Genomic DNA, 12015 nt, shown 5'->3' with positions numbered 1-12015 from the left:
CGTAATTAATTCTCGAAGAGAAGGTATTGTTGTATGTATCGCGGACAAATGAACTGTAATTTTTTATTTATTTATTGATTATAACTTAAATTAAATTATTTAAATCTGAATTTATTTTGAAAATGAGTATTATAATTAACTTTAAAATGAGCTACACGTTCTTGTATCTTTTTTAAATCAACTACGACTTTATCTGCATTAGCTTCTTAGGTTGTAAACTTAAAAACATTGAAAATTATTTCTCGTGCTTGAGATACCAAAGGTTTGCCTTTTAATACACTTGCCATTTTAATAAATATAAATAATAGTTTATAATATAGGGCCACTCCAAATAAAAATGTAAATCTAGTCAGAAATCTAGCACTAATCCCACGATGTGAGATGTGAACTCGTAGCCGACAGCAATAGAAATGAGCATCCCTTCCACTTTTCAATTTGTTCTACGCGCAACCCGCCAGCTCTCGCTTGTCGGATAATAATTTAGTTTAAATAGATTGAGTATGCATCTTTCTTGCCTTAAAATCACAAGAATCACTTCTTTTCCCGGGAAGTAATGAAATATGAAACTACATGTGAGTAAAACTGTTTATTGAATGTACTTCAGTTAATCATCAAAACCATAATAAAATAATATTGTTGTTAACAACGGTTAATATTAAATAAAAAAGATATTGTTTTTATTGCACAATTCCTTGAAGCCTTCCAGCCACTACACGGTCAAAATGAGTTCCGTCCCAATAAACTTTCCCACATTCCTCACAGATGTAGAAAAAATCGTATTTTTGTAAAAGAGGCTTGGGAACAGAATTGACCTGAATTTTAGCGCCTAGACGAGTCTGGCATAATCCTACGTCCACTTTTTCGTCGGAATCTAAAATAAAGCAATTTATTTTCAAATAAACGTTTTAAATTTAAAATTGTATTCATTAAAATGTTATATTTATATTGAGAATGTGAATATGTGTAACGATATATCAGGAGCTTGGAAGAGTAAGGGCGAACTCGCAAAGCGGACGATTCAAAAACGGTCTTATCTTTATCACAAACCTTTAAAGAATACTTGTGTATATTATAAAAGCATGTTTCGCCCTTCATATTCCTAAAATTCTGTAAGAAATAATATACCAATCCATTCAAGTCAGAAACTGAACTACATAAACGCCTAGAAGAGCAAGGGCGAACCCACAGATTGTCGTTGCGTTTTCGTTCAAGGTTCGCCACTTCTCCTCTGTAACCGTATCAACGCGCCGGTGTTTCTGTAGTTGGTGAGAGATAGTCTGATATAATGTATGCGTTGTTTTAGTTTTAATTACTCGTAATTCAAGAAAAAACCGACGTTACATTAGCCTTAAAGTTGTTTTGTTTTTTTCTGATTTATTTTCAAAATGAACGCCGAGAAAACGGCAAGGCGGAAGCAAAAGAAAACGGAACAATGGCTTGTTAATAATACGAAAATATACGAAAAATAAGAAATACAAAGAAAACTGTATATGCGCACACAATCGGACTGCCATGTAAGTGTCGTAAAATGTGTTTTGAAAAGTTGGGCATGAACAATATCAATATGATTTTCAATAACTTTTGGCAAATCGGCAACTACGATAATCAAAACTAATACCTTTCAAAAGTGGTAAGTTGGAATGATTGTAAAAAGTCTTTAATTACTGACAGAGCTAGTAGGAAGCTTCGGACCACAGAATATAGTGTTTCAATAAATGGAGAAAGAAAATATGTTTGTCGCCAGGCTTTTATTAGCATCCACGGCATAAGCGAAAAAAGAGTTCGCATTGTTTTAGACAAGCAGACCACTACAGGAACTGTGTTGGGTGATAACAGAGGGAAGCTAAATCCAGGAGATAAAATATTTGGATATAGAAAGCAGTTGGTCAGAGATCACATTGATTTACTTGTTACCGTTTCCAGTCACTATAGCAGAGCCAAAAGTTCATTTCGAAAATATATGCCACCGGGTTCGTCAATTACTGTAGTATATGGAGCTATGGAATGGCTAAGAAACACACATCCTGAAGAACAGCCTGTGATAGAGTCTTACTATCGGAATATCTTTGTCAACGAATTCAATATAGGTGTCCAGCCTCCTTCTGTTGATGATTGTAATACCTGCTCTAAGATTAAAGTTGAACTTGATTAGTTAAAGACTAGCAACCCGAATTCTCCCAGAATAGCTGAATTGGATACTGAACTGAAGGTTCATTTAGCAAACCAGAAAGCTGCTCAGAATATGATGAAAAGCTACGAAAGCAACCAGGATGAAAATACTGAAGTTGTATGTATTGATTTACAACCAGCATAAGCCATGCCTAAACTTACCTGCAACGTACAATACTACAAAAGAAAAATGTAGACTTACAACTTAGGAATCCACAACGTTAAAACAGGAGCAGCCATAATGTATGTATGAGATGAAACCATCGATAAATGCGGATCGTGCGAAATAACCAGTTTTCTTAGTCACTACTTGGAGAACTTTGTTAATATGTGAGAAAAGTTATAATTTTTAGTGATAACTGTGCCTGGCAAAATAAGAACATAAACGTTGTTTTGTCTAATCTTCGCCACATTCATGCAAATCGCTTTGATCTTATTAAGCACGTTTTGTCAGGGCATTCGATGATGGGATGTGATCGAGATTTTGGTTCAGTTAAATTAAAGATCAAGGACTGTAAGGTATTTTCTAAACAACACCACATTTCATTACACGCACTAAAAAAAAAAGAACAAATTCCAAGTTGTTAATGTCACAAAGGAAATGGTTATGGATTTCAGTATTCTTAAAAAAGCAGCAACTAAATCTCGAAAGTTGGGAGCTAACAAGGATGGAAGAATATTCGAATTTTCAAAAGATTTTAAGATAAGCTTTAAACTTCAAATCGCATTTTTTTTGAACCTATTCTCTATCCTTCCATAGTTGGATATAGGCCTCCCCCAGTTCTTTCCATCTTTCCCTATCTTGAGCTGTTCTCTGCCATGTGGAACCTCCTTGTTTCCTGATGTCATCTTTCCACCTCATCTGTGGTCTGCGTCTTGATCTCTTTGCATTGTATTGACGCCACTTTCCGATGGCATTGTTTCATCGTCCGTCTTGGAGACGTTCATTGTGTCCAGCCCATTTCCATTTCAGTTTTGCTGCTTGTTCTATCGCGTCTACTGTCTTTGTTCTGGTTCTGATCCACTGGTTACGTTTTCTATCTTTAAGTGATATACCCAACATTTGTCTCTCCATCGCTCTTTGTGCCTTCCTTATCCTATCCAAATTGATGTACCTGTTCTATTTTTTCTGTTTGTATTTTTATTTTTTTTTTTTATTGCCTCTTGGTCTTCCGTGTTTGTCATTACTTTTGTTTTGTTGAAGTTAATTTTTAGGCCTTTTTGCAGTGATTTTTCATGAAGTTCATTCAGCATTAATTCTAGTTCTTGTCGTTCCGAGGAGATCAGGAGTATATCATCCGCATATCTAAGGTGATTTAGGTACTTTCCGTTAATACATATTCCTCTGTTTTCCCAATCTGTTGATTTTATTATATCTTCGAAGGTCAAGGTAAACAGTTTAGGTGAAATTATATCGCCTTGTCGGACTCCTCGTTTAACTTTTGTATTATCCGTTATTATTTGTCATCCAGAATTACGGTCATGGTTGGGTTTTGGTAAATATCATGTATCAATTGTAGGTATATTGAATCTATGCTACTATTGACCAGAGCTTCTTCCACCGCCCAGTGTTCAATGCTGTCCAAAGCCTTTTCATATTCTAATCGCATATAACATGGATATTCCTACAAATGCCATACTCCAAAAGGGACGAAAGAAACTTCAATGTAATAAATTTTAATTTAGATAGTACAGAACTTCCTCTCAAATACCAGGGTGCTCTCAAGCTTACAGAAGAAAAAAAAAGGACTTACAAGATCTTCTTGGTTATGTACCCATGCCTCACAAGCGTGCTTTACACGAAACTATTAGTGGAAGAATTAGTATAACTGAAGTCGAAGAAACTGTAGACGATGAAAATCAAATTGAGTTTAATTAAAGCATTATTTGTGAATTTTGCAAATTATTTTACAGCTATTAGCTTCCACATACTTTGTTAACAAAACTATTATTAAACCTCTTTTCTTTTCATTTTATAAAAATCTTGCAAATCTTGCAAAATCCTCTTGTAATAACGGTATAGTTTTATGGAATTAAGTCACAATTGGTTGTAATGATAATTACATTTAAAAAGAAAACTTTTTCTTTCTTAAAAAAAAATGTAATTATCATTACAGCCAATTGTGGCTAAATCCCATAAAACTATACCTTTATCAAGTATGCCACAAATAAATAGCTTCAGAACTTATCATCTTTTAAGTTTTGTTAATAAAATAAAACTTGTTCGCCCTTACTATTCTAACATTTTTTAAACTTTATACTCAGTTTTCTAGAAACGTGTTTTTGCAGTTCGCCTTTACGCTTCCAAGCTTCTGATATTTCCGGACATATACACCGTGTTCTACTTTTTTTTCGTATGTTGTGTCAGTTATCGTTAAGAGCAATGCAAAACAGTAGTGTTGCAATCTCTATAGTTAACTCCCACAATTGTAGCAAGACAAGTGACTCATGTTTTAATGATTTTAATAAGCCAGTAAAATTGAACGTTTTTCCTTTAAATAAATTTTTTTTTGGTCCGACTAACGGAGAAAATTTAGTTATTATTAGTTGATAAACAAGGTAGTGGATTGGTGAATTATTGCAGAATGTGTTTATTCTCTTAAAAATTGACAAAAACCTTTTTCTTCTGACTATTCAGAGAATATACGTTCAGATAGAAGAGATCTCATTTTATATGAAACAAATTTCAATAATTTGACTGGTCTATTTTTAAACTGTTTTTGGCACTTTGGTTAAACTTTGGCAAAGATTTGGGTTCTAGGGAAAATGTAACGTTGTTAGCGTGTATGATTCAACTTGAAGATATCTGGAATGTTGTAGTTTATATCTTTCTCTAACAGTAGATAATATCTGAGATAACAAGGTCATTGCAAATTGAGGCGATGTAACTGACAACAACGCCATTGCTCGAGCATTGCCCAACGCCTAATAGATAGATATTTTATTGTCTGTCAGTACATCAATTGTACTTCAAAAAGGAGTTACAAACTATAAAAGAATTGCTTCTTCTCTTCAATCTAATGAAAATATTCCAAAAATATCAAGACGTGTTTTGTTACGTATTTTAAGTGAAATGAACTTAATTAGGTATTTAAAGAGAAAGAGGAATAGTAGCCTTATTGAAAAAGAAGAAATAATTTTATGGCGCAGAAAGTCTCTGAAACAAATAGCAAAATTTCGAAGAGATGAAATATGGTTAAATGAAGGACATACTGTAACAAAAATTTGGCATGATTTAAATGTGAAAAATAAACGACAAGCTTTCCTAGATGGTTTATCGACAGGTTTAAAAGTCCCATCTGGAAAGGGAAAACGTCTTATGCCAAAAAAGCCATAATGGTAGCGACTCAGGATTTGTTGAAGGAGGTTTAAATGTATTTGTTTCTAGAAAAACTGGAGATTACCATAAGGAAATGAATGGATTCTTATATTCTGTTAACAATCGAACCAGGATCTGTTATTGTTATGGATAACGCTCCATATCACTGCCGGCGAGTAGAACAGTTACCAACCAATAAATGGAGAAAAGCCGAGAGTGCGGATTGGCTTACTAAAAAATTCAATTAACCAATTTTAAAAATCGAGTTACTAAACTTGGCACATAAAGATATGACTTGGTGTAATAAAGATAAATATATTAAATATGTAGTAGATGAAATGGAGCGAGAACGAGGCATAATTGTAGTTCGATTGAGGGCATACCATTGTGAGTTAAACCCGATAGAAGTTATGTAGGCTTAAATAATAATGAAGTATTCATTGAATGAAATTCAATTATGTAAAAAAATCTGCTTAATAGTGCCGTCAGCAATGTGACCTCACAGTCGTGGCTAAAATATATCGAGCATGTAGTGAAAGAAGAGCAGAATATGTGGAACCTTGATAACTTCATTGAAATGACCATGGAACCAGTAGTTGTGGATCTAGACGAAGATAATACTGATGAATCTAAAGATGACATATACTACTCAGATTAGATTGTATATAATGTTAATTTTTATATTTTATGGAAATAAATATTCCGTTGATGTGAATCATTTATTACTAGTACTGTTTCTTACCAAGAATCGTTTTAGTAATTCAGTTTTACATGTGCTAAAAGTTACTAGACAACCCTTTTTCTAATCCCATGTCATTAAATCTCATTTGACAATAGGAATTAAATTTAATCCTTGAATCATTCATAAGTTTATTAATTTAAACGAATAAAAGGTTTTACGCAAAAAAATATATGTAACAAGGATTAGTTTTCTTCAGCTAAGACATCTATATAATAATAAAATAATTTTTATGACAATAAATTCGTTCTAAAATTCTGATTATTTTTTAATAATGCACGCCTATGACTTGTGGATTTCCTTTTCCCCCAAACCCGCAAAGGTCCACATTGAAAATATGAGTCACTCGCTAGAATTGTGGTACAGTGGTTTAGACGAAGCCGAGAACTTATCAGACCGCGCTAGTAGCTAATAAAAGATGAATAATCATTACGATCACTAACATTTATTAACAGTATCTTATATACGCACATAGATCCCATTTTCGTCCAGTTGACGGTGTCCATTTTTGGGGAATTTCCTCATAATAGTCATCTGCATCATCACTTGAAAACCCTGTAGCTTCGTCTTCATAATAACAAGGAGGGGGAGGACAATACGTTTGTGATTTTTCTAAAGCATCCATTGTCGATTTTGACAATTTGACGAAATTGTTACCATTACAAGCCTAAAAATATATCAAAAATAGTTATTTATAGGTCGATCTAAAAAATAAAATAAAAAATAAAGAAAAAATCGATTACTTAACAATCGATATTCGATAATTGTGTATCTAGGAAACTGGGGGAATCATTCAGAAAAATCATCATCATCATCGCTATTTTTTTAAACTTCTGAAGTTTATAAATTTAACTAAGATTTACTCGAACTATTTCTTTGATTTCTTTCATAATACTTTCCCTAAATATTAATCAAAATAAAGAGGAAATCCAAATCTTGGATATTAGAAGATAACTATTGGTATCATAAACGGAATAAAATCGAATCATTCGAAAGCAAAAAAACAAAATGATTTAATATTCTGTATCGAATTGGCTATGGTCGGTACTACAATGAAACCGAAAAGGCGGACTTTTGAATTTTTCGACCTTTTTGGCATTTTTTTAAATAACTTTTTCAGAAACGAACATAGTAATTTTTAAAATATAAACTAAATAAAATATAAATATACTTAAAGTTATGTGTTGTATACATCCTAAGACTCAATTTATATTCTTATTTTTTCAGTGTAGAATCGTCATTTGGTCAAGTTTCCACGCAACACTGCCCGTCTGGTTGTTAAAATAATTTTCACACAGTACGGCAGACCACAGTAATTAAGACGTGTCTTACGCTGCGGTCGCCGAAATCATGTAAAATTTGGGTATTTCTTAAACCGGTATTTCGTATATTTTATATAAAGCAAAAATTGTATTTAAGATTGTACAATAACGTACGGCCGCGTTAAGCCTTTCTAGTTAAAAGTTTTCATTATAAACTGTTAAATTACAAGTGTTTTTTTTCTCTGGGCTTGTATTTGCTCACCAAACGTGTCCTCATAATTCACTGTAAAAAACCTACCTATGGAGATACATCCACCAAGAAGTCCTTTGATGTAAGGCTTGAAATCGAAAGAATTTCAACGCTCTTATGTAAGTAGCTAAGTTAAAAGGCTACCTACAATAACAATGAATATTTTCGGCTGTAGTACCGACCATAAAGAAACATCTAAAGAGTAAAATGCCGTTTGGTTCATCTTGATAAGTGCAATAGTTTCAAAATACGAGTGACACCCAGTTGAAAAAAGCGGTTTCGAGAAAAGCCCATTAGGGTCACCCGGCCCGCTTGAGAGGCCAGATTACCCGCCTGGAGCGCTCCGCTCTTCGCTCTTCTCTACCTACTTCAAAATCGCGCGGGCCTTCGGAACTAATTCGATACTATTCCTGAGAGAATTCTTGAAAAAACCGATTTTTTGAAAATTGTTTGGAGGAACCTGGGCTTAAGAAGCAAAAAAGGATCCTAGAAATCATATCTTTGAACGTGTTGACAGCTTCACATACCTTGGTTCGCTAGTAATTACTACCAACCAAACAAGCGTAGAAATTAAAAGACGAACAAACCTTACAAATAGAACATACTATGAACCGCAAAAACAATTACACTCAAGAAAGATCCAAAGAACTAAAATTATTTTATACAAAACACTGCTGAGACCGGTCCTCACACATGTAGCGGAAACATGGACTCTAACGCAGAAGGATGGGAGTTTTGGGAATATTCGAGGGTAAAATATTCTGGAAAATATTTGGAGTTATAAGCGACCAAAGGCAGTAGTGCAACTATGCAACACGATTGCTAAAAAGCTAACCACAGGAACACCTGTAGGAAGAAGAAGCAGAGGCCGACTGCGAATTAGGTGATTAGATGGAGTTAAGACCGACCTAATATTAAAAATCCGAAGATGGCAACAGGTCGCCAGAAACCGAACAGAGTGACGACGAATCTTGAAGCAGGCCAGGATTCAGAAAGGATTGTCGAGCCAATGATGATGATGATGATAAAAAGTATCTTCTAAATAAAATAATTGATTAACAAATAATTTTTAAAATTTTATGGCATATTCCTTATCTTCTTCTTCTTCTTCTTCTAGTGGCGCTACAACCCTTTGTGAGTCTTGGCCTGCTTAACAATGTTCTTCCATTCTGCCCTGTCGGATACTTTCCTTCGCCACCGCCCACTTTAGATATTCCTTATCTAAACCTAAATATTTCATGATCACAATGTTCAAAATTTGTTCTTGGTATACTAATTAATATTATTATATTATATTACTTTACCTGGCATCTACTGAAGACATGACTTTTCGTAACGAGAACTTTATAATAACTTATCACCTCTTTTATTTGTTCTTCTACGTTCTCACTTATTATTCTTAAACAATGTCCTTTAGGAACATATCCAGATAACTGTAATAAATACAACAGGTTAATATTGTTATACATCGTCGGGTCATTTAAAAAAAAAATAAATATTTGTTTATTATTTGATCTTATAAATAAACATCGGTTTTTCTATTATGTAAATCCCATTCGGAATATTGATCCCTTTTTAAAAATGGGCTAACAAGTAGAAAAAAAAAACGAAAAAAAAAGTTCCAAGAAATTGAATCAATATTGGAATGAATTGGTAGGCCTAGACCTACTACTTTATAACAAAGTGTCACAAAAAGATTGGTCATAAATAATTATTATATCATGACTTATAGGGATGAAAATAAATCGATTTGTGCAAATTGTGAAAATAAATATGCAAAATATATATGCGAATATATGCAAAAGTGCATCCAGAAAAAGTTACAGGGTGTTAAGTTAGAAAATAAAACTGAATTTTTTAATATTGCTCCAAGACGGTTTAAAAACTTTATATTGTGTTGACAAGCCATGGCCAATAAAACCGAAGTAGCCAATATATTTTTTTTTCGATTTTTCTATATGTTAAGAGGGGTTTCCAAACCTTATCCTCTCAAGTTTTTGCAGTATAGATTAAAAACAGGACGTTAATAGAATGAAATACCTATTTTACAACTTTTTGTTTCTTAGTATTTGTTTGTAAAATCATTAATTTTGAAGATACAGTCACTTTTTTTAAATGCAATATTACATTTTTAACCTCCCCTTCCTGTATCCAGACTCTACATCGTTTCAATATTAAATACCAAATATTTTGAAAAATCAAATGTCTGTCGAAATGCATTAGCAGCTTCTAAAATTCAGGTATTTGATTTGCACTATTTATTTCCGCGGAATAAACATAATCTTGGATAAATAACCAAAAACAAAAACCCATTGGATTTAGATCTGGACCGCGCGGTGCCCATTTAATTGATGCATCGGGTCCCCTTCCGCCCTAACCTTGTCGCTATAATGGAATGGGCCACCATTCTGCAAAAACCACACACTTTATCTGAGAGCTAACCGTACATCTTCCAAGTGAAGAGGCAGATCGCTTTGTAAAAATGATAAATCATTTTCTTCCTTTAAATTATCGGGAAGAAATACTGGCCCTACTAAATAACTACTGACAATTCCAGCCCAAACGTTTACTTTAAAATTACTCTAATAGTGACGCACTTTTTTACCGTCAGGATTTACGTCGGCCCAGACATAAGTATTCTGATGATTAATGACTCCATTTCTTATAAAGATTGCTTCATCACTAAATAGAGTATTATACAGTTTTATTTCCAGTATATTTTCTTCTAAAGGTCAATCACAAAATCTTATACATTTGGGATAGTTTTGTGGAAGTAATCCTTCAACTGTTGTTACATGGAAGGGGTGAAGTAACTGTTTCTTAACCGTTCTCCACACGTTCATACGATATACCCCTAATTTGGCATCTATCACCCCTATGCTTGTTTCTGGGTGTTCAGTAATACGATCTAGAATAGCATTATCATTTGCACGATTTTTTGCGTGAACATTTTTACATTAGCGCCTTGCTGCCGCCGCGCCATTCGTCTAATTAAAAAATGATGAAAAAGTTAGCCACAATCAATATTCCGTTCTGTTACTCTTACCTAAGGCTAGGTGCATATTTGCCACTTCAAAAAAACTGTAAGATATAGAACACAACAACAATTTACCTACTCGAATAATAAACTTTATATTTGTGAACATTAATATTGCTTATTTTAGCTTAACATTTAAATATGGCTGTATCTTCTAAATTAATGATTTGACAAACAAATACAAATAGACAAAAAAGTTGTAAAATAGGTATTTCATTCCATTGACGTCCCATTTTTAATCCAATGTGATACTACAAGAAAGTTGGGGGGTTAGAGGGGGAGAGTTTTGATTACAATCTCTAAACATCTAGAAAACTAGAAAAATCGAAAAAAAAATATTTTCTTCGTGTGCTTCATCCTTTAAGGACATTGGCGATCATCATGGCCCATTTTATTCTATCTGCAGCAGTTCTGAGAGTTCTATTGTTGTTTTTCCACTCCAATACTTACAACTTAGTATGTGACCAAAATGGCTCATTTTTCTTTCCTTTATAGTGTCAAACCTTTTTCTTTTTTCATCTTTCTTAATGTTTCCGTGTTTTTTATGTGTTTTGTCCATGATATTTTCCACATTCTTCGATAACACCACTACCACATCTCAAAGCGGCAAATCTTCTTTCGGTTAGATGTGTTTGGTGTAATTTAATTATATTGAATAGTGATTTAGCAGTTCGTGGATAGAGTGTTAAGTGTTGTTTGCTGTAATTTAATTACATATTTTGAATAGTGATGTGGCGTCCATGGGAGAATGTGGTTGAAAATATTGTTTTTGAAAATAATGATTTTGTACAAAGTGCCAGTGTCAGGGCCGGTGTGTATGTAAATGTAATTCCCAAAAAACGTACTTTTAAAGAAGATTCGAATACATTTAAATGTTGAAACACAGCAAACGTTAAATGTTTCAATGTGTACAAAAATCTTCATAATTAATTTGGCTTCGATGAAAAACTGTTGGCACAAACAACTTCTGATTTAAGAGAAATTCCACTTTCAACTGTATACAAAATAGTTAAAAATGAACCCTATTAACATAAGAAGCGATGTGACTACAAATGTTCAAGACCTATATATTCTTCGCTTATAAAACTATTGAAAACCACAATATACGATAGCTACAACAGCAATTAAATACCTGCAATCGAAATAATAAGAAAGAAATTGGAAACAACCGGTCGGAATATGAACTGCTGTGAGAAAACTCTTCAAAATTGGATAAGGAAAATGTGCTATAAACTTAAA

The 12015-nt window shown here is 33.3% G+C and overlaps 1 protein-coding gene across 3 annotated transcripts in view; it reads right to left on the bottom strand.

Annotated features, from left to right (window-relative positions):
* Positions 1-567: 567 nt before the first annotated feature.
* Nbr (exonuclease mut-7 homolog) overlaps positions 568-12015 on the bottom strand; it is a 63959-nt gene continuing 52511 nt past the window's right edge. For all 3 annotated transcript variants that reach the window (XM_072526428.1, XM_072526426.1, XM_072526427.1), the window contains exons 12-14: positions 9044-9172; positions 6699-6894; positions 568-871 (exon numbers count right to left, since the gene is read on the bottom strand). In XM_072526428.1, coding sequence (XP_072382529.1) covers positions 678-871; positions 6699-6894; positions 9044-9172 — 519 coding nt within the window. In that variant the 3' untranslated portion in view covers positions 568-677. The remainder of the gene's footprint in view (positions 872-6698; positions 6895-9043; positions 9173-12015) is intronic.

This window comes from Diabrotica undecimpunctata, chromosome 3, assembly GCF_040954645.1.
Source record: "Diabrotica undecimpunctata isolate CICGRU chromosome 3, icDiaUnde3, whole genome shotgun sequence".
Lineage (NCBI taxonomy): Eukaryota > Metazoa > Arthropoda > Insecta > Coleoptera > Chrysomelidae > Diabrotica > Diabrotica undecimpunctata.
This window is presented reverse-complemented; position numbering and strand designations above follow the sequence as displayed.